General features: G+C 36.0%; 1 protein-coding gene and 1 long non-coding RNA gene across 2 annotated transcripts in view; both read left to right on the plus strand.

Annotated features, from left to right (window-relative positions):
- LOC127842369 (kinesin-II 95 kDa subunit-like) overlaps window positions 1–26,571 on the plus strand; it is a 58,330-nt gene that overhangs the window by 14,651 nt on the left and 17,108 nt on the right. The window contains exons 3-14 of the mRNA XM_052371837.1: window positions 1,328–1,428; window positions 1,868–1,975; window positions 3,094–3,218; window positions 3,406–3,530; window positions 10,887–10,970; window positions 11,746–11,825; window positions 19,838–19,907; window positions 20,498–20,590; window positions 21,704–21,836; window positions 23,022–23,109; window positions 24,657–24,752; window positions 25,924–25,997. Of these exons, the coding sequence (XP_052227797.1) occupies window positions 1,328–1,428; window positions 1,868–1,975; window positions 3,094–3,218; window positions 3,406–3,530; window positions 10,887–10,970; window positions 11,746–11,825; window positions 19,838–19,907; window positions 20,498–20,590; window positions 21,704–21,836; window positions 23,022–23,109; window positions 24,657–24,752; window positions 25,924–25,997 (1,177 nt within the window). The remainder of the gene's footprint in view (window positions 1–1,327; window positions 1,429–1,867; window positions 1,976–3,093; window positions 3,219–3,405; window positions 3,531–10,886; window positions 10,971–11,745; window positions 11,826–19,837; window positions 19,908–20,497; window positions 20,591–21,703; window positions 21,837–23,021; window positions 23,110–24,656; window positions 24,753–25,923; window positions 25,998–26,571) is intronic.
- Window positions 13,203–19,796, plus strand: LOC127842372 (uncharacterized). The gene is made up of 4 exons (XR_008031566.1): window positions 13,203–13,972; window positions 14,509–14,649; window positions 15,098–15,271; window positions 16,269–19,796. It is a non-coding gene; the product is annotated as an uncharacterized LOC127842372 (long non-coding RNA).

A 26,571-nucleotide genomic window follows, 5' to 3' on the forward strand; every position in this document is an offset into this window, starting at 1 on the left:
TAGCATTTATCGATACGTCTTTATTAAAATAATAACAAAATGGTTTTCACTTGTTTCTGACACACACAGAAACGCGATTTTTAACGGGGATTTCGTAAAGTAACACGAATTGGGTACCAAAATTCTCAATTATTTTACATGCACATGTGACATAATACATACTTAATAATGCTTAGTTATTGCTTATATGACATTTCAAGTTTGTGAAATAAATTAATGTTCTATAAAGGGGATCTCGGTAATTCTTGAAGCTTCCACTCGCTCTTGTCAAGACCGCATTGCCGTGTTGGAAATGGTCTTTTTTCGGCTTTGGAAACTAAATAAATTCAATGTCACCAACTAATCTGTCAGGATATCGATTGTCCGAGTTACATAATCCCCATCGACACCGTTTAACCATTTTTAATTGTTTTTTTAAAGAGGAAAACAAAAGAAACTCGTTGGAATAAAAGTGAACCTAAACATGTAGCTTGTCTAGAAAATGGCGGACAGGTCGTTGCTAACGAGTGCGCCCGATTAATCGATCGCTGATTGGTGGATCAATTCTAGTGGGCGGAGCGATCATAGATAAGGCGTCATGTCAATTGAATTTAATGTTCACTGATAATCATATAAAGTCGTGATGAACTGTTTGTAATACCTTCAGCATTTTTGTATATGTTGAATACATTTGTCCTAGACATTGTTATTTTTCACACCAGTATTTGTGTTTCAATTGTTTGACAAAGTCATAAGAAACTTTGATCAATTGCTGCCCTTCTAAATCGAATCCTCTCAAATGGGACTTCTACTATTGTTAAAGGAATGTTGGGTTTACCGTAGTTGGTTTCCACACAAAAATATATAACATAATATTCTATTGTATTTCATACTATTTATTTTCTATGAAAATCTTGCACATTGTATTTAGAAGAAATAATTATAGCAAGCTTTTAAATTTACAATAAAAGCATTGATTATTTGAGAATACAGTTGTTGTTTTCACTCTTTGGGGTGGATGGTAGCCCTAGCCATCAATTAAGGCAAAAAAGTGCATTGTAAACCAAATGTGCTGATTATAGGTTCAAGTGATGTTACTTATAGGGGTGGTATTTGGGTTAGGGAGGGGGGGGGGGGTGGGAAACTGCATAAATGATATACAATGTGTAGCCTTTGTTGGACTAGAGCTATAGAATGAAAAAACCTAGGGAAGATCTTTTAACATTCTGAAGTCAATGTTTTTTATTCATCTGATCACTTTAATTTGAAGAGAAATATGTGTACATGTATGTACTGGCTCAAAACCAAATGTACAACTATTCTGATGCATATTATTTTTCCCCTGTAGGGTGATGCAAAGATTGAAATTCCAGGCAAGTCAGAATGTGTGAAGGTGGTTGTCCGGTGTAGGCCTATGGCCAAAAATGAGTCAGAAAAAGGCTTTGAAAGGTACATTAATAAGATTCTATCCAAACGTTGTTGAAACTTTGTCTCAGGAGTAAATTTGCAATGTCTTTGTGTGATTAAATTCATAGTACATCCTTAGATTTATATTGAAAATAAATTGTAATCATATCACACCAAAGTGATTTCCCTTTGTTTATCCTACTTATCCATCTGTATAATGCATTCACAATCAATTACAAAATGTAACTGTAAACCTAAATAAACTAATAAAGCAAATACAAAATATCTTAGCTGTAAATCATAATTTTTGTTTTCATTAATAAAGTGACACATTCAAGTAGAAATTTGTATGCATAATGTAAAAGAGTGCGTGTGTATTTATCTTTCAAAGTTGTTTCAATGAACATGAAATTGTTAGTTCAAAATGTTTAACATGTAGATATAACCTCTCACAAATAGTGTAAAATAATTGATTTTTCAGAGTGGTAGAGATGAACACAAAGCGTGGTGTAATTGAATTACGGAATCCAAAGCTCTCGCAAGCCGAACCAAAAAAAAGCTTCACATTTGATACTGTCTACGACTGGAAGTAAGCCTATCATGGTATCATATCAGGCTTTTTCCGCCCTATGCCACGGGTCCGAAATTCGGCCCCATTCCCAATGCAAATCTGGTTGTTTTTTTCCCAATTGCAAAAAAAAATTCCCAATTCCCCCCCCAAAAAAAAAAAATTTTTTTTTTTTTTTTTTTTTTTTTTAACCTTAAAATATATAAGTTTACCTCATCCGGTGTAGAAAATAGAAATATTGCATAATTAAATTATCTGCTGCCTTGATTTTTTTTTTTAAACTGTAAAATATGTTAATTATTATTTAAGACTTAACTTATTTTCCTCAAAATACGGCGCTTCGCGCGATTTTTTTCACCTCAAAAAAGGCCAGGCCTTTTCCGCAAATTCAGATTAAAAAACCTGCACTTATCACACATGTTCATAATATTTTGTAAAATTTTAATAATAAGTTATAAAAATAGTCGTTTTTTACCAGTTAACGCCTTCTTTGAAATATAAGAAACACTATTTACATGCGATAATTTTTCCCAATTGAGCCAATTTTGCGATTATTTTTTTTCCCAAAATGGGGGTTTTCACGACGCGAAATTTCCAAAATTCCAGTGTGGCATTTTCCCAAAATGGAGCGGAAAAAGCCTGCATATGTTTACATCCCATCTATGAACAAAATTTATTTGGCGGGATTTCAGTTCAACAAATTTGCTTGTTTGCTCTGCTTTTCTATTGGTCCATTTTATTCTTCAGGTGTTAAATTCATGGTGTGTTGTTAATAACATAAAATTCAGAAAGGAATTTAATTCTTCTTATCTTATCTCATGACTCTGGGAATTGATTTTTACGTTTTACTGTCTCAAACATATTACAGACTAAAAAAAACCACCACAATTTAAGCAATTTCCTTAAGGCAAGTCTATGAGTAAGTTTACATCATTCAAAATCTATGGCAAGTCTTGCTTATAAATATGTTAAAATATGAAGGTTTTTTATAATTTAATTTTAATAGATTTTTTTTAGTTTCCACTGTTATGATTTGCATGATTGTTTTTCAAAATCATTTCAGACCAAACACTCTGTTTAATAATCATGTATGTACTCAAGCTTGACTGACAATTTGTTCAATAAGTCTTTGTTTTCAGTTCCAAGCAGAAGGATCTCTACAATGAAACGTTCCGTGATTTGGTGGACAATGTGCTACAGGGCTTCAACGGAACTATATTTGCCTATGGACAAACGGGCACAGGCAAAACATTCACCATGCAAGGTACTGCAAGACTTTCTTTAAATAACTTCCCTATGATTTAACTGATTGGGTAATGCAATTCCTAGAGGTTTATTTCATTTCTGGGGAAACGTAATGAAATAAAATGAATTTATTGAGGAATTATCCAATATTTGGCTGCAGGTATAGAAAAGCATAGATGTGTGTGTATTTGTTTGTTGTTTTTCAGGTGTAAAGAATGACCCAGATCTGAGAGGAGTTATTCCCAATTCCTTTGAACATATCTTCAACCATATTTCCAACTCAGAAAACCAGCAGTATCTAGTCAGAGCCTCTTACCTCGAAATATATCAGGTAAGTCAGTGAATTTTTTTGCCCAAAATTACCGCCAATATTCGGCTGCTTCCCAATCGCAAAAATCAACTCATTTTTTCCAGAAATCTGACCAAAATTTCCCCCCAAAATGGCAAATTTTCCCAATAAACCCAATAAGAATATAATGTTATTCGTCGATAATGTTGTATAACAAGTGGTTATCAAGCGTGAACAACAACTGACTTACCTATTTGTTCGCAAATGTAGCTGAATATATACAATTTTACGTTGCTGTCCACACATCTCTTCATTGCGGAGGAGACCCGCAATAGTCGATGTATTACAATTAAGCACGCCTGTTTTTACACCATTGTCCAAGATGGCGGCAAGCAGAAGAGAAATTACGATGAACGTCGAAAATGACAAATAACATTCAAATTAACAATGGATATCATATCATTATTAGGGAATAATTTAATGCGTGTGTCAATTAACACTAAAGACTTCATTTGAAATAAAGACAACAAATATTTATTAAAAATCTGCACAGTGAATGTGTGTCCCGGAAACCAGTGTTGAAAATTGGAGTTTAGTCTACACAGAAAGTTAAAGCATTAAAGATGAGTATTGCTCGAAAATGGAAAGAGACAACATGATTTATTTATATGTTAGTGGATCTGTGTATAATCATATTCATATGCATATTCTGCTTTATTATGTTTGTCACACTGTACAGTTTACTGAAATAGCATTGAACTGAGGATGTCAAATGCAAGATATTGAAAGGTAAACAAATTAAATATGTTGTTTTTTTTTAACTCCGTTTAATACATCATTAACACAACAAGAACACTGAAGTGTGTTTGTTTATACTTGTTAATGTTTCCCTCATATGATATTTAATTTAAAAAATAACTGTATTTAACTTAATACTCTTAGAGAGGTTATAATTAAATGATGTATTTAAGAATCTAAAGATTATTGCAGGTTTAATATGCATGTGAAAGGGTATTATTTAAACATTGTCTTCATTGTAGGAAGAAATTAAAGCAGCACTTTATAATATAAAAATGCTTCCAAACATGCACTTAAAAAAAAAAAAAATCTGTTACTTATAATAATATTTATAATGCTTAATTTTTCCCAATTTCATGGTTTATCGCGCTATTTTTCCCAATTTCATGGTTTATCGCACTAATTTTCCCAATGCAAATGGCACAGGCTGTAACAAATAAAAGCAAAAAAAAATCACCGTAGGTAAAAAAATATAAATTGTTCTTATTACTCCGGTTTTAACTCAAGATTTCATACAGGCAGATTATTAAACTTATACTCGTTTCATTTCATTTTAATGTCATAAATACTTTACCTGCTATCTCTTAGCTTTTACCTTTCAAGGTGGTGTATCATCCAGAAAATAATCAAGCTGGGAACCGTCCTTCTCTATAATAAAAACCAAATCAGGTTAAACATAGTTCAATGTAACCTAACAGGAAATCAAGAACCACAACTCATCTTCCTTTTCCGGACCGCCATGAGAACAAGCCATTTTTCGGCTCTAGACTTTTTCGGTCTTTTCTTTGTGGTTTGTCGGGTTTTTGAGGGATAAATATTATTTATCTTTTCTCTTTATTCATTCGGTTATTTTTCTTACTATTTTAATGCAGTAATTGTTTTTAGCTCTACTGGCTGAAGGCCTGAAGAGCTTATGTCATGGCGTGGTTTTCGTCATCTGTCCGTCCGTGAGTGTGTGTGTTAGACTTTTTCTTGTTTACGTGATAAAGTCCACAGTTTTCATCCGATTCTTTTCAAACTTGTTCAGTGTCTTAATATTAATGAGTACTCGAACCCTATTGAAAATGGGTTACATCAGGGTAAAAAGTCCAGAATGATCTCCCCTTGAATTTGATACAATTGTGAAATAAGGCTTGTTTACACAATAAAGTCCACAGTTTTCATCCAATCATTTCCCAACTTGCACAGTGTCTTTATCTGAATGATGAGTCAAACCCTATTGAAAATGATCAATATCGGAGTTATAAGTCCAGAATTATCTCCCCTTGAATTTGAGAAAAAAATGAAAATCTTTAACATTTTGCCATGACTTTTGCAATATTGAAGAAAGCAACTTCATATTTGGCATGCATGTGTATCTCATGGAGCATCACATTTTTAGTGGTGAAAGGTCAAGGTCATCCTTTAAGGTCAAATGTAAAAAACAACAATTCAAAGCGGTGCATTTCTTGTTGTTTACATATAAAGTTCTATCCTTTTGAAACTTCAACAGATGTTTTATATCATCAAGGGCCAGAACTACATTGAGAGTGGAGAAAATTTGTCCAACTTATTGTTGAAATGGAGCCATTTGAAGTTTAAATTTTTGGTTTCTTCTTGTTTATGCGATAAATTTCCCATTTTGGGGCTGTTTATTTAAAACTTACTCGGATTGTTCATACTATCAAGGGCTTGAGCCCTATTGATTCCAGCCAGTAGAGCGATTCAGGCCCTCATGGGCCTCTTGTTTTGTTTTGTAGCGTGCTCATGTACATGAGCACGTGGATTTCGTGCTTGTTATTCAATAGGTAATTGAGAACAATTGTACAGTGACTTTGTGTACATATTTTGGTTTAACTTTTTATTTTGTGTTATTACCATTATTTTGTCTGTTTGTAGGGTCTTTACTGTTCTTTTATTACAGAATTAAGAAATGAGCTTACAAACTCGAGGTTCTTGCGGACATGTCAAGGCAAAGTGGGATAACCACAAGACTTGTCTTGCATGTACAAATTGCACTATTGACAACAAATGTGCAGTGTGCGACTTATGGTCTAATGACACTTGGCAGAGAGCAAAACGTTGGAGGACCTTCATAAGTCGCAAAAGGACGGCAGAACCTTCGGCAGAGGATGATTACCCGATGACTTTTCGGGTCATGGATGACCACTTGGATCGTCAGTCACCGGGTATCGGGCATGATGTTGACGGAAACAGGCTGATTGCCGCCAATCGGTCGACATCAGACCATATGATGCAAACCTTACGTCGGTCTATGCCAGACATTATGGCAGCCGTCATACTTCGGTCCATCATGATATGACTGGTCCGGTCTCCGGGGACCGGTCTGGACACTGGTCACCGGTCCATGGCACCGGGGTCCCGTCCGGTCACCGGTCAGAAGAAGTCATTCTTCATCATCTGACTATTCTTCCTCCTCTTTTGCTTCATCGAATGCCTCTTCGACACCAACGAGTGACTACAATAGGAGTAGACATCGTACACGCTCACCTTTATCGAGCAGTTCTCTGCGTCAATCCGCTCGTAAAAGATCACGTCAACGCTCTCGGAGACGCTATTCTAGGAGATCTCGTTCTCAGCGTAGACGATCTAGATCTCGGCATCACAGAGATCAAGGACGTCTACGATCCTCACGCAGGCATCACCGTACCTACCATTCATATCGACGTTCTCCTTCTTATTTCTTTACGGAATCTCATATCTCCATGCCACGTGTGTCAGTTCCCATGCGGACATCCACACATGTTGCAGTCACTAGGCCTAATTTGTCTATGAACACTACTTTATTTAGCTCTCAGGCTTTGAACTCAGGAATTCATCTCGCCACTACGGCTACATTGTCAGCACCACGGGTATCTTCTTCGTTGTCTAGTCGTGTACCCACTGCTGCTACCTCGGCGAATCTGGGATTTATGGATTCAAATTTCGTCTGGACAATTTGTGCCTGTCAATACTGATAATATACCGCCGACTTCTGGTTTACATTATCAGTTTGCTGATTAAGTGGATGGTCATTCTTCTTTACCAGATAATTCCAATCTGGTGCTAGATAATGTTCCTGTTATTCCCACTTCTGTCTCTTCCGACTCCATGTACACCACTGGTTTGGCAGAGAGTTCAGCTGATTCAGACGCAGAGTTGAACAGTGATGCCGATCACTATTTGGCCTCTATTAATCGGGTCTATCAACTTATGTTCCAGACTTTAGGTGAAAACTATTGTCCGCGGCCTGCTGTGTCATCTACAAAATCGACAATCTCTGTCACAGAACAATTAGCTTGAATATATGATCCTGACAGGATTACTAAGGTGAGGTCTCGTCTTGATCCACGCCTTTCTATTGGCTACACTTCTTTGTCAGGTTTTTCAGTCATTGGAATCCGCTAATAAACTTATTCCAAAACGAGGAGAACGGTGAAAAGTTCCTAAGGACCTGTCTGATCCTAAACATTATGAAGGTAGTAAAAGCTACAAGCCTCTCGTACCAGATCCAAGTTCTGGTTTTGATTTGTCCAAACTTCTGGTTTCGGATCCGGACATTAACAAGCTTTTATTTAATATGCTAAGTGCTTCCAACTCTGTTTCTATTCCTCACTCCATGTTGGAAAATTGGGAATTGAGAGAGAGCAGATCATCAGGTCTAACAAACCAGATAGACTTTATGTTGGCGACCATTTTGCAGATTCTGCCCCACGAGTTTTTACCAAACTTATGGCTGCAGTCCAAGCACACCTCCGAGTTCACAGGATTCTTCTTCTTCAGTATTTCGACGACTGGCTCTTACACCAGCTTGATTGTCAATTGCTTCTGCGCAATCTAGAATTCTCTTGGAAGGAACTCCTCTCTTTAGGGCTCCTTCTCAATGCAGACAAATCAGACCTCATTCCTTCTCAGGATTTCACTTTCGTGGGAATGAATTTCTTGACGCGCATCAATCGGGTCAGAGTGTCACGTCAACGTATATCAGACCTTCCGGTGAAGGTCAAATGGGTTTTGTCCTAATCTCGTATAACAGCTCAAGAATTCCTCTGTCTCAACGGTATCCTGAGCTCAGTAGCAGACTTTGTACAGTTGGGACGTCTCTTCCTATGTCCTCTTCAGCACTATCTCTCAGCTTGTTGGAAATGGTCTCCGGGCAATCTACTAACACAGATTCCTATCCTTCCTTCCTTAGTATCTCATGTTCAGTGGTGGCTAGACGAGGAGACTCTCTTGGCAGGAGTACCACTTCTTCCTCCGCAGCCGTCATAATATCTAATAACGGATGCGAGCAAGGAAGGGTGGGGTGTTCACCTGGAACCTCTCCGTCTGATAATTTCAGGGTTATGGTCTCATCAGGAATCTCATCTACATTTCAACAATCTAGAAGTGCGAGCAGTCTTTCTAGCTGTATCTCATTTCCAATCACATCTTCGAGGCTCTTGTGTGATGGTGTCAACAGACAACACATTAGTTGTGACTTACATCCAGGCACAGGGGGGAACACATTCTCAATCCCTGTATCTGGAAACCAGGAAATTACTTGTTCTTTGCAAGACACTCAACATTTATCTTCTGGGCAAATATATACCAGTTCGCCTCAACGACCTGGCGGATGGTTTGTCTCGCAAACACCAGTTACTTTCATCGGAGTGGACACTTCTTTAAGAAGTGACCAACCAGATCTTTCTCAAGTTCGGTTATCCCCTGGTCGACCTATTTGTGACCAGACACAACCACTGACTTCCTCTGTATGTGAGTCCAGTTTACGATCCAGCAGCGTGGACAGTAGACGTGCTTTCATTCGCTTGGGACCAACTGGACGCTTACGCCTAACCCCCACCCATTTTAATTCCCCAAATATTGGCGAAAATCAGGGTGAGCTCGTGCAAGATACTCCTGATCGCCCCTTGGTGGCCAAGGAGATCTTGGTTCAACGATCTTCTCAGTCTCCTGTATGATTATCCCAGGAAACTTCCTCACAGGTCAGATATTCTGTCTCAAAGAGGCAGACTACATTCGGATCCAGAAATGTTCCACTTACACGTCTGGCCGTTATCAGGCAATCTCTGCAGAAGAAACGTTTCTATGTCAGGGCTTCAACCCTCGTTGCTTCTGCAAGGAGAAAATCCACCAGGGCAGTCTATGATGCTCGCTGGAAACTCTTCCCTTATTGGTGTATTCGAGGGAAAATTGATCCCCTCAATCCCTCTGCTAGACGCATAGCGGATTTTCTCATCTTATCTTTTTGATGATAAGAAACTTTCTTTTAGCTGCATCAAAGGATACAGATCTATGATTTGGCATACATTGGCTTTTAGTAAGTCATCACAAGTCTGTGCTGATCCAGCGATTTCGGAACTGATTTGCGCTATGGAACTTAAACGTCCTGTATCTCGGACACTTGCTCCTAAATGGGATTTAGCTTGTGTGTTTGGTTCGGTTACTAAGGCTCCCTATGAACCTCTTGATCAGGCTTGGTTACAGTTCCTAATCTGGAAGACCTTTTTCCTTCTTACTATGGCTTCAGCCAAACGGAGAAGTGACATTCATGCTCTTTCTATCTAGGATGGCCATCTTTGTTTTGATTCCTCCGATAGATCTGTTACGTTGTTATGTCAGCCAGGATTCCTTGCTAAAAATAAACTCCCCTCTATGGCTTCCAAACCCTTCAAAGTTCCAAGTCTTGCTAGAACTTGTGGACATGAAGATGATGATAGACTCCTTTGCCCGGTCAGGGCTTTGAAAAGTTCTACCTTAAAAGAATAAAGTCTATTCGAGGTTCTCACAAGAGACTTTTCATTCCGTTAAAAGGGGGGGGGGACAATGTGTCTGCGGCTTCTATTTCTCGTTTGGTAGCCTTAACTATAAGGAAGGCATATTCTTCTTTTTCATCTACGGATTTATCCCTGTTTAAGATAAGACGGCATGAATTAAGAGCTCTTTCGGCTTCATGGGCTTATATTAATCAGACCCCACTTTCTGAAGTGCTTCAAGCTGCTTTCTGGAGGAATCTGACTACCTTCTCCTCTTTTTATCTTCGTTCTCTTGAGTGCCAACAAGACAATTTGTATATGTTGGGTCCTCTTGTGGTTGCTTAAACTGTAGTTTCTTCTATGGCGTAAGTACTCTAGAGAATTAAAGTACAATACTGTACTAACTAAGATTATCTGAGGACATGATTCTACTAACTCAGGCTGAAAACCCTGGATATGGCTTCAGCTGTGATGGGAAAATATATGCGAACCTTCCCGCCGGAGCTGCAAAATCAGCTAAGAGATAGCAGGTAACGTATTTATGACATTAAAACAAATTTTTTAAAGTAAAATTCATTTTAAATATTAAATACTTACCTGCTATCGCTAAGTCCCACCTCCCACCCCGCTCATCCACTAATTATGTTTTTGTAAAAGGAAGATGAGTTGTGGTTCTTGATTTCCTGTTAGGTTACATTGTACTATGTTTAACCTGATTTGGTTTCATTATAGAGATGGACAGTTCCCAGCTTGATTATTTTCCGGATAATTTAACCCACCTTGGAAAGGTAATAGCTAAGAGATGGCAGGTAAGTATTTAATAATTAAAATGAATTTTACTTAAAAAAATTTGTTTGACTTTCAGGAGGACATCAGAGATTTACTTTCAAAAGACCAGAAAAAAAGACTGGAGTTAAAAGAACGGCCTGACACAGGGATATATGTGAAGGTAGGTTTATGTTTTACTCCTAAAAACCCACATTTTCACTAATTATGTAGTTTGTATGTACAGCTATTCTCCCTCTAAATGGACTGGATAACTCAGTTGGTTCAGCGTTGATGGTTCGGTGCTTGACTTAATCCTTAACCACTTAGATACACATTTAGTCCTTTAAAAAGTTAAATTTAATTGAATACCTTTCTTACTAAATTCAAGTTTTAAAGGCTTTATTTTTAACCCTTAGTTACTGATGAGCAGCAAACAGCATAAAACCTGAACAGATTGCAAGTTACTCGTAGGCTTGCGAGTTACTCACAGGCTGTTCTTGTTTTATGCTGGTTGCAAAAGCCATTCTCACTTTGCTTCATATAGGGGAAAGGGTTAAAAATACAAGGGTCCCAAGTTAGTTTACCAGCCCAGTCACATTACATGTTTGGCAGTTGGTCTATGGCCATAATCCCTCTACCTCTTGTTCAAGTAAAGAATTTGTCACTTAAAGGCAAAAGAATGAGAACTTAAAACTGGTAAACCAGCCAACCCAGGTTAATTGCGAGTTCACTAATTGATTGCCCTGATATATACGAAATACTGTTGAAAACGGCAAAAAATAAACATTACAAGTAAAATGTTTGTGTATATTACTTGTTTACATTCTTGACATACAAAGATAATACTTTCATGTATTTATTGACATTTTGTGAATCCAAGTCTTTAACTATTACAAGAATAAAATCAACATTATTATGTAGACATAGTGTGTTCAAACCTAAATTAATTGTTGCAGGATCTCTCATCATTTGTTACAAAGGGTGTGCGAGAAATTGAGCATGTGATGAATGTGGGAAATCAAAACAGATCTGTTGGGTACGTAAATACATTTTGTAATTCAAACTAAACCAATAAATTGTGTTTTTCTTTTGAGCCCAGGGCCCTCAATCTATCAAATCTGCCGCCGGATTTCGGCGGCAGTCCCCCACCTGAAAAGTATACTTTTTTCCCCTTTTGGGGGGAAAAATTCCCCCTAAAAAAAAAAAAAAAATTTTTTTTTTTTTTTTTTTTTAATAGAAAGATGTGTCTCATGATAATTATATCTCAATTCTATTTCAATTTAATCTTTTCAAACATACTAAATTATGAAAAAAGGAATGAATATAGTGCAAACATGTACAAATGAAATAATGCGAGAAAGTAAAAAATTCCCCCAAAGAGGGAAACGCCGCGAAAATTCCCCCTCCTAAGGGCTGCGGACCCCTTCCCCCAAAGTAGTGTGAGGGCCCTGGAGCCTGAGATACTTCAGAACTCATGCTTAATTGTCATTTGATTTCTAAATGTAGTATTTGTTATAAGCCCGTGCAATAAAGTAGGGTGGGTAATAATTGATTCCCCATTTGTTCCACAAAAATACTCCTACATGTTCAATGTAGAACTTTTAAGTTTGAATGCATTGTTATTCCCCTTCTGGTCTAACCTAAGAGAACTATATTTGTACACCTGGTTGGTATGTCTGTTCTGTCTGTTTGCCTGTAAATCAAAGAAATCTTAATCTTGAAATGATTCAGAAAGTGTGTGCAGATAGAGGGTCATTATGAGGATATATATGCATATTGTTTCAGATTTTTGTCAGACACAAACTGTACTTGCTGTGGTTACATAAATAATTAAAAACTAATAACAGGATGTTGCGGTAACGCACAAAGCACATAAGCTAAGTTGATACAACTTGGTATCTGGATAGATGGTCAATCAAGTTCGGAATATGCACGTTATTTCAGTTTTTTGTTGCACACAAATTGTAGTTGCTAAAATTACATCATTAGTTGAAAGATAAAATATGTATCCTGTGCTTCTTCGAAAAGGACTTATGCAAGGTTTCATCTGAAACTTGATTTGTGCGCAGAGGGAAACTTTTGCAAGGTTTATGTAACATGATCTGTGGGCAAAGATCAGTATGATGAATATGCATTTTATTCCAAGTTTGTTTGTTATACCTACATTTTGGTTGTTCTGGTTACAAAAATAGTTAAGAACTAACATCTGGATCATAAAATAAATGGAAAGTACTTCAGCTATATTTATTAACTTATGGAGATCCTGTTAGTACTCTGACGGCATTAACTCTGTATGGGACTGGTGTTTTGTCATTTACAAAGCTCTTGTTCCTAATGATATGAAGCTGTGCATCAGTAATTTTTTATTTTTCTACTCTTATATTAAGGATGTTCGATCGTTTCCACTTTACGGTAATTGATTCACTATATCGTGAAAATTAAAAACCTTTATATATTTTCACGGTTTCAAAATATTAGGTTGGAATAAACGAGTGTAAATTCTAGTTTTACTGTTTTGATTATGCGCCTTTAAATTTTCGGCATTTACATATTTTCGAGATTTACTGCATTGAAACCAAGCGTTTGATTGCTTGACGTCACTTCGTGATCGACATCGATGAAACGTTTGCTTACGCTGTGGATGTTATTTTCTGTGCAAATACAAGCGTCTATTGATAACGAAACGATAATTTGTCAACAATGAGAATCAGATACTTGGCTTAATAATTTTCATTTAAAATGTCTAATTTGGATATAATTCGGAATACAAAACGAAACTTAAAAGGTATTGAAAACAACAACGTTCAAAAGAACAATGTGGATTTCAATAGAAAGACTATTTCCACAGACAATCAGGATTTCCGGTATGACCACTGTTATTTTGACGATTTTTCTATCGGTTCGTCGGTAAGCGTGACCACATGTGACAACAGCGATGCTAGTTGGATATAAAATTGGAAGACGTGTCGTTGAACTCGACACATTGAACGAATCGCTTTTAGCATGCAGTGCTTGTCAAGTGCCCATGAATTTACTTAACACTGTAGAATTATTAGAAAGCAGGGATTTCGGACAGGCATGTGTTTTGGACATACAGTTTAGCAATTGTGGTGCAGTAAATAATGTGGCTTCTGGACGGAAACATGGCAGAGTTTATGACATGATCACAAAGCTTGCATTTGGGTAAGACTTCTTTGTCTTTTTGGTACATTGGTGCATTATATCATGATTTATTGTCTAAATTACTGATACTTTTGAATACATTCAGATAGTTATCTCTAAGTAATTCGCATGTAGTCTACATGCATACATTTTTTATTTTGTACTTGCTATATTTTTCCTTCATATTTTGTCTGATTTACTGCCAGTAAACACAATTACAGTAGAATGTGAATGGTTGTCCTTAGTTAAACATGTATATTTTAAAGTGACATAAGTTTATTTTCTTCCTGCAGTCCTAGTTATTAATACCGGTAATAAATATGAAATTTTACAAGTTTACAAAACATAAATATTCTAAATTTGTCAAATACGTATTGGTTTTGAAAATAAAGGGCTTGAATTAATTCTTATTTGTGTGTATGTAGATCACTAGGTCTTATAAAATGTTGTAACTTTTGTAAATTAGTGACATTATTTCATATTATTTTATTCCGCATAAGCATATTCTAGCATTGTGCATTGTCAACTGTTCTGTCATTTACTGCAATCTGTTTCAGGTAAATCAAAAACTGGGTGTTTCACCTGGGACTTTCACATCGAAACTAGCCCTTCTCCATGACCTTCAGCACAAAAAAAGAAAGGCTATAGCTGTTACTCGTGCAGCAAAACAGTGACGCATAAGACTAAAAACTCGAACGGTATTTTTAATTATGGGCATTTTATATTTAAAACACAGTATTCTTCATTTGTATGCCCCCAATTGGCGACATAGTTTTCGCACTGTCCGTGGGTCGGTCAGTCCCTCACACTTGTCGTGCCTTCTCTCTAATTCAAGTAGTTTTCATCCGATCTTCACCAAACTGGGTTTCTTACAATTGTATGGATTATTTTTTTATATAGTTACAAAGTTGGAGTTTGGGGCATCCGTGTCGTGTGGACACATTTCTTGTTGTAGATTGTATCAATAGATCCATCAATTATATATGCAAAGTAGTAGTAACATTTAAAAGCATATGCTAATGTTTGTAAATTGATTATTGTAAAAGCATTAATGTGCTGTGTAATCATTTCTTTAAATAAAAATCGGAGATAACCCATGAATGTGCAAGCAAATGTTCCAATTTGAAATTCTGTTTTTCTGTTCAGGCATTCAAAGGAAAGTGCAAGAAGTACGAGTGGGACTAACATACAGTTCAAACATAGAGGACCAAGACGTTGAAGTTACAACTATACCCCCACCTATACCCAAGCCTGGTCAAGTAGGGCTAGACACTACTGGGAAGGAATTTGTTTTCTTTGATTTGGAAACAAGAGGGTTAGGTAAAGTTTATTTTTAACATATTCCTTATTCACAGTGTTGCACATACAGAAGTTTATCTTGGTCCAATTCAAGTATTTAGGTAAGTATCTAAATCTCCAAAGTTGAACTTCTATTAAAAAATATACATATTTACTTACATGTATAACATAATTCAACCTGCTACTGCTGAGTAACTCAATGTGTCAGAGATATCGTGTGAATTGTTGGTCAACCTAGCATATGATTGAATTGCAACAAGAGTTTTGTTCAGACTAATTTCTCATTTTGCTTTCATATAATACATCATTCTTAATCTTTATTGATAAAATGATAGTAAATACCACTTAGATGATGCAATGTTACATTACCCACAACTGGCTTTAGTATATTATTGTGCATCATTTAAGAATTTAAACACTCTTCTCTTCGCTTCTTCAGATTTATGAATACATAAGATCATTAGATGCCAACAACTTACTTTGATATATCCATGAATGGAAGAAAAGAGCGTTTCAATTTTCATTATAACAGTTATTATGCCCCCCTTGGAAGAGAGAGTTAATATTGTTTTGCTGGATGTTTGTCTGTGAGTAGATCATTAAGTTTCCAATCAAAAATTTGTCAACTTTTTCACTGATTGGCTTTTTACTCTCCATGTGCATAGGGATTGGACAGTATATAACCCCCATTTAAATTATGGTCACTTAGTCAAAGGTCACAATAAGTGTGAAAATTGTTTCCGATCAATAACCCTTCAACTGAAAATTCTCTTAAACCACAATGCATAGAGAATGAATGTGAAGGAACCTCTTCTACGATTGTTCACATTAAGCTTCAAAAAAAGTCCTGTCCTGGTGGGGGGCAATGTTTTTCCCTTTTATATTTATTGTAAACACTTCAAATGTAATTTAAGAAGTTTACATTGTACTTGGGGGAGCGACCCAGGGCTCTGTGATTAACGGGGCTAAAATGGATTTTGTGCAATTTCTATTTAAAATTTTTGTTTTGTTTTTTCAGAGCACACTTCTCACATAATTCAGATAGCTGCAGTGCATTCAACTGGTCAATTTTCAACATATGTGATGCATGAGAAGAAGATTTCCTTGCAAGCGTCAGAAATAACTGGAGTGACAGTTGTTAGCGACTCTATGCTTGTCAAGAGACAAACAGTAACAGCTGTCCCCATCAAATCTGCATTGACAAGTTTTATAACATTCTTACAGAAATGTTCACCAATTATTTTAGTTGGGCATAATATAGAGTCTTTTGATTGTAAAGTGTTGCTCCGTGCTATCCATACTTGTTGAAAAATGTTTGAGTTTCAGCAAAATATTTGTGGCTTTTTAGATACTTAAAAATGTTAAAGGAAATATTACCAAATATGAAATCATATAAGCGGGAACATTTAGTTAAAGACGTCATTGGTGAATTATACATGGCACATGGCGCTATACAGGATATTTTAGCTTTACAAAAGTTAGTGAACTCTGTTCCTCTTGACCAAAAATTGTTAACAAATATTCATTCAGCTTTTACCGAGCAGTGTTAACATACAATGTGTTACTAAATGTTGCTTCCAACATCAAATCTTTACAAACCATAATTGATACAAAATTTATAAGTCAAGGTGTTGCAAGGAAAGTTGCAGGAAGTGGATTTCAACTTAAACATTTGAGTCTTGTATCAAAAAGAAAAGGACTGAGTGGTTTGAGGAGCCCCTCTGTCAGAGGTTACAAACGGACAAATCAGAGTAACAAAATCAAAGAAAATAATATGTACAAAAGCGAGTTATTTGTTGCCTGACATCTAACCAATTGTAATTTGCATCTTGTATATAGATAAGCTATGAAATCTAATAGCTGTTACATAATTGTTTTTCCTTCTCGATGACGAACATAGTTGTGATTCTTATGTCAGTTGTATTTCTCATGTTTCACCTTAGTTGTAAGATATTTTAATAAACGCTTATAAAGCGCCTATTTTGTGAAATCTTAAAAAATCTTGTCGAAAACCATTCTGACTAAGGCTACCAAATTTGGTATGCAGGAACATCTTATAGTCATCTACCAAGTTTGTTACTTTGGGTCAAATTTGACCCTGACCCGCGGGTCACAAAATTGAACATTATATACGCTTGTATCTTGCTTATTTTGTGAAAACTTTTAAAATATTCTTGTCCTTAACTCTACATCTAAGACTTAGGGTCACCACATTTTGTATGGAGTGAGATATAGTAGTCCTCTACAAAGTTTGCTCAAATTATGCCCCTGGGGTTAAATTTGACCCAGCCCAGGTGGTCACAAAATTGTACATGTGCTTAAATAGGGCCTATATTTAAGTATCTGCACATGCGGAGAATATTTGTTTCAGTCTTTTTTTCAGCAGTGGAGCGATACAGGGCCATCATTGCCTCTTGTCTTTAAATACACATCGCACAGTTCTAAAAATAATTTTAAAATACCTAATACATATGTTCAATTTACAACCAACAACATGGGTAACAGGTGGGTGGGGTAATTTAAGATGTTTATATGAACATCAACATTGTTTTTTCAGTTGTTACATCTGAAATATTTTCATAACAATATACATTATAAATATTTCCACGTGTATCAGATTTCAGTTGATAATTTGATTGTTATGGAGCAGTTATTATATAGAAATGTTTTAATTACTATTACAATGTTAGTCATTGTATTTTTGAAATTAAGTCCATATTAAAATGTCTATAGCAAAAAAAAATCCACGGTGACCTATCAATTTCTTTACTTCATTTTAATGCTTAGCTAGTTTCCTTTAATTATTCAGAACTTCAAATGAATATGAATATTACATCAACAGAAATATGTATCTGTATTGCATGTTATCTATTTTGAACTGTGCAATAAAAAATTCAAAACAAACACAAAACTATTCATACTTATTTCTCATTATTTTTTACGATTTCCATAATTTTTGGTTTTAAAACTGTTCACTATGATAATACACATGTTACAGTTGCTAATCTAATGCAATCTCAATACTATTATGCCATTTTAAATGTATTACACAAAAACATTTTACCGTACCCCCAAATTTATGCCCCGCAAAAATGACCTTTTTTCAAACGCACATGGCATTTAAAAACCTTCGTTATCTCAAAATTATTCACGGTGACCTCTCTTTTTTATTTTATATTAATTTCAGATACAGGTTCATTAATCACCATACAAAAAATTATAGCATTCCGGATATTTTGAAAATTATCACAAAACGATCGAACATCCTTAAGTCAAGCCCCTTTTTCAATATGCAACATACCTTTTGAAGGTGTTTAACAGACCCTTTCTTACTATTTCAATATTTTATGTTTTTCAAATGCGTGAACTTAACTTTTTCAAGATGCATATTTTTTAAGAATCATTTATGAACACATGGCATCTTGACTTGTGCACATAGCCAATGTTCCATGTTTTTAGCTCACCTGTCACGAAGTGACACGGTGAGCTTATGTGATCGTATGATGTCCGTCGTGAGTGCGTCCGTGCGTGCGTGCGTCCGTCAACAATGTGTTTGTGTAGACAGTATAGGTCACAATTTTCATCCAATCTTTATGAAATTTGGTCAGAATGTTTATCTTGATGAAATCTGGGTTGGGATCGTATTTGGGTCATCTGGGGTCAAAAACTAGGTCACTAGGTCAAATAATAGAAAAACCTTGTAAAGACGATAGAGGTCACAGTTTTCATCCAATCTTTATGAAATTTGTTCAGAATGTTTATCTTGATGAAATCTGGATTGGGATTGTATTTGGGTCATCTGGGGTCAGAAACTAGGTCACTAGGTCAAATCATAGAAAAACCATGTGTAGACAATAGAGGTCACAGTTTTCATCAGATCTTAATGAAATATGGTCAGAATGTTTGTCTTGTTAAAATCTGGGTTGGGATCCAATTTGGGTCATCAAGGGTTAAAAACAAGGTCACTAGGTCAAAGTTTAAAAAAACCTTGTGTATACAGTAAAGGTCACAGTTTTCATCCAATCTTTATGAAATTTGGTCAGAATGTTTATCTTGATGAAATCTGGGTTGGGATTGTATTTGGGTCATCTGGGGTCAAAAACTAGGTCACTTGGTCAAATCATAGAAAAACCGTGTGTAGACAAAAGAGGTCACAGTTTCCATCAGATCTTTATGAATTTTTGTCAGAATGTTTATCTTGATAAAATCTAGATTGAGATTGTATTTGGGTCATCTGGGGTCAGAAACTAGGTCACTAGGTCAAATCATAGAAAAACCTTGTGTAGACAATAGAGGTCATAGTTTTCATCTGATCTTTATGAAATATGGTCAAAATGTTTATTTTGATAATATCTGATTTTGGATCATCTGGGGTCAAAAATTAGGTCACTGGGCCAATTCTAGTCAGGTGAGCGATTCAGGGCCATCATGGCCCTATTGTTAAATGTGAAACTATAGTATTTGATACAGCAATGTTTCAGCACAATTAGAGTTTAATGCTTACTACATGTTCAGCAAATGCTCTTGCACATATTCATATATGATAATTGTGAAAAGTATTCCAATTCCTTCATCAATATATTTCAGTGCCACAGACATGAATGAGCACAGTTCTAGAAGCCATGCCATCTTCATTATCACTATTGAGTGCAGTGAGGTAACAACATGGGTTGTTGAAACATTTGCGAAATCAGGATTATTAGTACAAAAAAATAACACTTTCACATGTTAGTCCATGGACATATGTTATGTTAGTGTCTTTTTGTACTGTTGACGCTATAAGTGCTTTTATGTTAAATTTCTTTTAGGTTGGCGAAGTCTGAAGGCATTCAGCAAATTTTGTTTTAAGAAATATGTATTGTATCTTAATTGCCAAATAGAACACAAAAACATTGAATGACAAAAAGACAAACAAACAATTATGTCACTACACTTAAAGTTTTCAATGATTTGAACTTTTAGCTTAAAATATATATCAGAGACATGAAGATTACATGAAATTTGTGCCTCCTGATGGGAAAACTTGGTTAAATGCATGTGTGTAAAGGGTTTTCCCAAATTAGCCTAGGAAGGCTCCATAGGCTTATCAGGGACAACACTTTTCAATTGAACTGGAATCTTGCTGAGAAGATACTTCATTGAAACAAAAAATACCATGAAAGCAGAAATTGCCATCCCTGATAAGCCTGTGCAGCCCTGTTTACCCAGAGCATGGGTTGTATGTTTCATGTAACCTATAATTGTCAGGTACAAGAGGATGGTGAGAGTCATATACGTGTGGGACGTCTCAACCTTGTTGATCTAGCGGGAAGTGAGCGCCAGTCAAAAACCAAGTCAGAGGTGAGTCACACGATTTTGATCGAATTGTTAGATTAACATAATTTTTTTAAAAACCTGTTTATTGTAGATTGTTGTAGCTACCCCCTACTTTGCCTCGCCACCAAAGAAGAGGGGTTTATATATAATCATTGATGTCTGCTGAAAAAAAAAGCCAGACTAAGAACACATGCACTAAAAAAAAAAGTTGCATGAATTGCTTGTGATGATATGAAAATATTGTGCATCTCTTTCAACTTGAATTTGTATGATATGCTATGAAAAAAGAAACGTACAGAATACTATGAAATTCAGATTGGTATTCTTGATGCCTGTGACAAGCTCCAGTTTGTTTCAAAAGTCAGCCTATGTCCTTTATCAGTATCAGTACCAATATCTGTTTTCTGTTTCCTTTGTTAATGCTGTAGATTAATTCAGTCATGTGCTGTTTTCCTATGGAATAAAAATCAGAAATTGGAAAATTTAGTATCAGCCTGCATTTCTACTGGATAATTTATTCATAGCTGTAATGACGTTGTTTTTTATTGAAAGCCAATCCTCATTTTCAACAAAAATTTATCTTCAACACTATTGTAGCACTTGTTTTTATACTCGATTGTTACCAAATGACAATATCATACTCTTTTTTTTATTCAAATAATATTATCATTTTATTAGAAAATTAATTGTAACCAGAATATTGATAACTACTGGTCTTACAAAAATTCTATCCCAAATCGTAACTTAACATTTATATGCTGGTTTTTTTTTTGTGAGTGTAATTTTACAAGGTTTTAATTACTCTTCTTAAATAATATATATGATAAATTTCTCATATTGTCATTGACAAGTTTTTGTTCCTTTACATATTTCCAGTCTAGGACATTAGAAGTTCAACCAGCCCGAATTCTTTTATTATTGCTTGAGATGCAGGATATTATAGAAGACTACCTATATCAAATAGAGGATCTGAGCAAATGGGCTTCAAAATTCACAAGTGCAGAGCTTGCATGTTTTGTGATTTTTACTTTGTTTCACTATCTAGTCTGTATGAAAGTGAGAGTCTGTACAAGCAAATTCATAAAAACTTTGTGCAGGACCTGCAAGTTTGTGCTTATTTCTATCACATTGTTTCAGGGGGAGAGACTGAAGGAGGCAACCAAGATCAACCTGTCCCTGTCTGCTCTGGGTAACGTGATCTCAGCCTTAGTGGATGGCAAAAGCACCCATATACCGTACAGGGACTCCAAGCTAACCAGGCTACTGCAAGGTACAGGCACTCGATAGTGGATGTAATTAAACTTATTCCCAGATATGCTGATCATAAGATTTAAATGGCAACACTATTTTTTCAAAGATTTGCAAAATTATCCATATTTGAACTGGTTCCATATTACATGTCTTAGGTTACACTCACTGTTATAAAAAATAGCAAAATATATTCTGCCTAATTGCTTAAGAGTACTCATCACCCGCCATAGGCAGGAGGGATATTGTTTTGGCGTTGTCCGTCGGTCTGTCTGTCCGTCCGTCTTTCCGTCCGTCTTTCTGTCCGTCCGTCCGAAGCCATATCTTGGAAGTGCTTTGGCGTATTTCATTGACTCTTGGTATGATTTTATATATGGATAAGAGGATGATGCACGATAAATGGCATTGTACACCATCTGTTAATAACAGAGTTATGGCCCTTTGTATCTTGAAAAAACGCTTTTTTGAGTGTCAAATATAACACTTTTGTTTCCAGAAGCATATTGGTGGGGGATATCAATTCAACGAATTTGCTTGTTATACCAATGTTTCATACATAAATACCTTATATCCTAATCAGAATAGGTATTACATGTGGCTTGAGTTGCGTTTAGGTCACGGAAACTCTTAAGTAATATGGGAGACTTAATTTTGTTAAACAAATTGAGAATACATAGAGAAATTGTAACAAAACTGTAAAAAAAAACAACAATGAAGATAACATTTTATGATGCTTCACACCACAGATGTTGGGCGCAGGGCCAAGTCAATAAAAAAATATATCAATATGTCATAAAACAACATTTTTCATCTCTTTGACAAAAGAACCATATCTGATATAATATATCATATATATTATTTCAGAAATGTTGTTTTTCTGTCAAAGTGATTAAAAATCGTTTTTTTATGACATTGATAGTGTTTTAGTGACTTTGCCATGCGCCCAAAAACCTGTTCTGCACACAGGATCAAGGTGTCTTTTTCTGCTTTTATTGGACTGTTTAGCTACAAATATTCCGTGTTTTTTTGTAAAGCAGAAAGTACTTAATGATAATTATGAGTGAAATCATTTTTCATGTTTGTATTAAAAAAGAACTAGTTATGACTGACTTAAAAACTTGTATCTGGACATAGACATTTCATATTTTTCATAACTGACGTAGTTTTTGTTTGAACCCTCAGGGAGGCATGTTGATAATCTCTTCAGATTCACTTGGTGGTAATGCTAAAACTGTGATGGTAGCCAACATAGGTCCGGCAGACTACAACTTTGACGAGACGATGAGCACATTGAGGTAGGCACAATTTGTTTAGTATACTCATTGGTCATTGATATGCTGTTTGGTTGTTCAGGAAAGTGATAACAAAAATCAGAAGTTTGATAACCAACCTATGCCTATTGTTGATGAAGAAAATAGAAACACTTACAAGGAATTATCATTTGTAAAAAGTCAAGTATTTCATAAACTGGGCATGTATGCAAATAACAGTTGACTTATAACAGAATGTGCAAGATTTTGGAAAACTCTACTAATGTGAACAATTGGAAAAGCGTGGGGATATTGTGGTTATCTCCGCCGTCCGTCTGTCCGTCTGTCTGTCCGTCCTGGCCACTATCTCCTCCTACACTATAAGAACTAGAACCTTGAAACTTACACACATGGTAGCTATGAGCATATATGCGACCCTGCACTATTTGGAATTTTGATCTGACTCCTGGGTCAAAAGTTATGGGGGTTAGGGCGGGGGCGGGTCAGAGATTTTCACTCATTTTTATGCCCCCAGATCGATAGAACGGGGGTATATTGTTTTTGGCCTGTCTGTCAATCATTATGTCCCAAAACATTAATATTACAGTTAAGTTTTGCAATAACTTTTGAAATATTTAACATAGCAACTTCATATTTAACATGCATGTGTATCTCATGGAGCTGCACATTTTGAGTGGTGAAAGGTCAAGGTCATCCTTCAAGGTCAAAGGTTAAAAAAACAAAACCAAAACTTTAATATTACAGTAAAGTTTTGCAATAAATTTTGAAATATTGAACATAGCGACTTCATATTTGGCATGCATGTGTATCTCATGGAGTTGCACTTTTTGAGTGGTGAAAGGTCAAGGTCATCCTTCAAGTTCAAAGGTAAAAAAAAAAGTGGCGCATTAGGTGGCATTGTGTTTCTGAAACACATCTCTTGTTTTATGTTATTTTACAGTAACTTCTTCATTTCTGCACCAATTTGCTTCAAATTGATACTGAACCTCTCTTATGACAATACGGTCAATCTCAACTATGCAGGGCCCTATTACCAACCATGGGGCGCCCCGCCCACATAGACCACACCCACCCAAAATTGTCTTACTATAATTTCTTCATTTCTACACCGATTCACTTCAAATTGATACTGAAATTCTCTTATGACAATATGGTCAATCTGAACTATGCCTGACGATACGGTCAATCTCAACTATGCATGGCACCATTACCAACCCTGGGGTGCCCCACCCACATAGGCCACACCCACCCAAAATTGCCTTTTACTATAACTTCTTCATTTCTACACCGATTTACTTCAAATTGATACTGAACCTCTCTTATGAAAATACGGTCAATCTCAACTATGCATGGCCCCATTACCTATCAGTCACATGCCAGTGATAAAAAATAAGCGCAAGCCATGCACTGATCAACTTTAAACCAACTCTGCTCAGAGTTTTATTTAGGCCAGCTTCATCTTACATTTTATTAGCCTTGAGTAATAATGTTAGAGACCTGGCTTTCTTGGGTGCACTGATTATTTTACTGACTGTCATGCAATCCTTCTCATTGCACATTGCACTGTTTAGGTATGCCAACCGAGCCAAGAACATCAAGAACAAGCCCAAGATCAATGAGGATCCGAAAGATGCCTTGCTCAGGGAGTTCCAGGATGAAATCAAGAGGTATTCACACACATGCGGTCATTAGTTAAGCCTTGTTCTGGGAAAACTGTGCAAGGTGTTGTCCCAGATTAGCATGTGCATAATCATGGTCGACAATTTCCTGATTGATTGTATTTTTGGTTAAAAGGAAGTCTCTTAGCATCAATACTTATAAGGTGGGAAGTGTCATTTCTGATTAGCTTGTTCGTTCTTTCATGCTAATCTAGGACAACACTACACAAAAGGCCAAGATTTTCCAGAAGGAGGATTAATATACTTTTCATGGATATATTAACATGGCCATCTAGCTCTGTTGACAGAATGCTAGGCTACAAATCTGAGGGTTGCAGATATGATCCCCAGTAAATAGCATTTATGGGGTTTTGTCATGTAATTTTTATGCCCCCGGATCGAATGATCGGGGTTATATTGTTTTTGGCCTGTCTGTCTGTCTGTCATTCTGTCTGTCATTCAGTCCCAAAACTTTAACCTAAAACTTATACCTTGGTTAAAGTTTTGCGATAACTTTTGCAATATTGAAGATAGCAACTTGATACTTGGCATGCATGTGTATCTCATGGGGCCAGCACATTTTGAGTGGTGAAAGGTCAAGGTCATCCTTCAAGGTCAAAGGTTAAATATATGGCTTCAAAGGGGCACAATAGGGGGCATTGTGTTTCTGACCTACACATCTCTTGTTTGTATCGCCATTCAACATCTGATTTTAGTATGGCATTTGTGTCTTACTTACATGAATATGTGCGCTTAGTGCTGGTTAACCAGCTATCTCAGGACAAGTGTGAGTATGTTATCTGATGGCTCTCATATGACTGAAGAACTGTAAAAAGCAGCAAAAAAACAACAACAACATATATCATAAAGAGATATATGTTATTATCAGCCTTTAATTATGCAATAGTTGTAATTTGATCTGTGATTCAGATAAGAATGTCCTATATCCATGGGGTTATGTAATGGCATACAAACTTGAGTTGGCTGAAACGTTTGTCAGGATTAGAATTTTGCTTTGACAATCAAGTGCATGTAACAGTAAAATGTAGAATCTTCCAGCATAGCAAACATGCTTACTGATAGATTGAATACATATATTGAATACATGTTGAATGTTTATATGAAATGTTATTCATACAATTAATTATTATACTCACACAAATAATGTTGTTGCCCGTAGGTTAAAAGAAACGCTGGCTGGTAGAGGTGGCCCTAAGAAGAAGAAAAAGAAGAAGGCAAGAAGAAATGAAAATGGTAAGGAACACATGTAACTTTTTTTGCTCTCATTCAAACTATGGAAACCTTATATCCTTTCAAAGAGACAAATTAATGTTAAGAACAAACAAATTATCTATTGTAATTTTTTGCTTATTGAACACGAAGTGCTAAAGGTGAGCTATCCTTTCAAAGGGACAATGAATGTATAGTACAATTTTTTTATTAGCTCATCTATTTTTTGAAAAAAATTACGAGCTATTGTCATCACCTTGCCGTCGGCGTCCGCTTAAGTTTTGTGTTTAGGTCCACTTTTCTCAAAGTATCAAAGCTATTGCATTCAAACTTGGTTCACTTACGTACTATCATGAGGGGACTGGGCAGGCAAAGTTAGATAACTCTGGCGTGCATTTTGACAGAATTATGTGCCCTTTTTATACTAAGAAAATTGAAAATTTGGTTAAGTTTTGTGTTTAGGTCCACTTTTCTCATAAAGCATCAAAGCTATTGCATTCAAACTTGGTACACTTACTTACTATCATGAGGGGACTGGGCAGGCAAAGTTAGATAACTCTGGCATGCGTTTTGACAGAATAATGTGCCCTTTTTATAC

Source organism: Dreissena polymorpha, chromosome 1, assembly GCF_020536995.1.
Source record: "Dreissena polymorpha isolate Duluth1 chromosome 1, UMN_Dpol_1.0, whole genome shotgun sequence".
NCBI lineage: Eukaryota > Metazoa > Mollusca > Bivalvia > Myida > Dreissenidae > Dreissena > Dreissena polymorpha.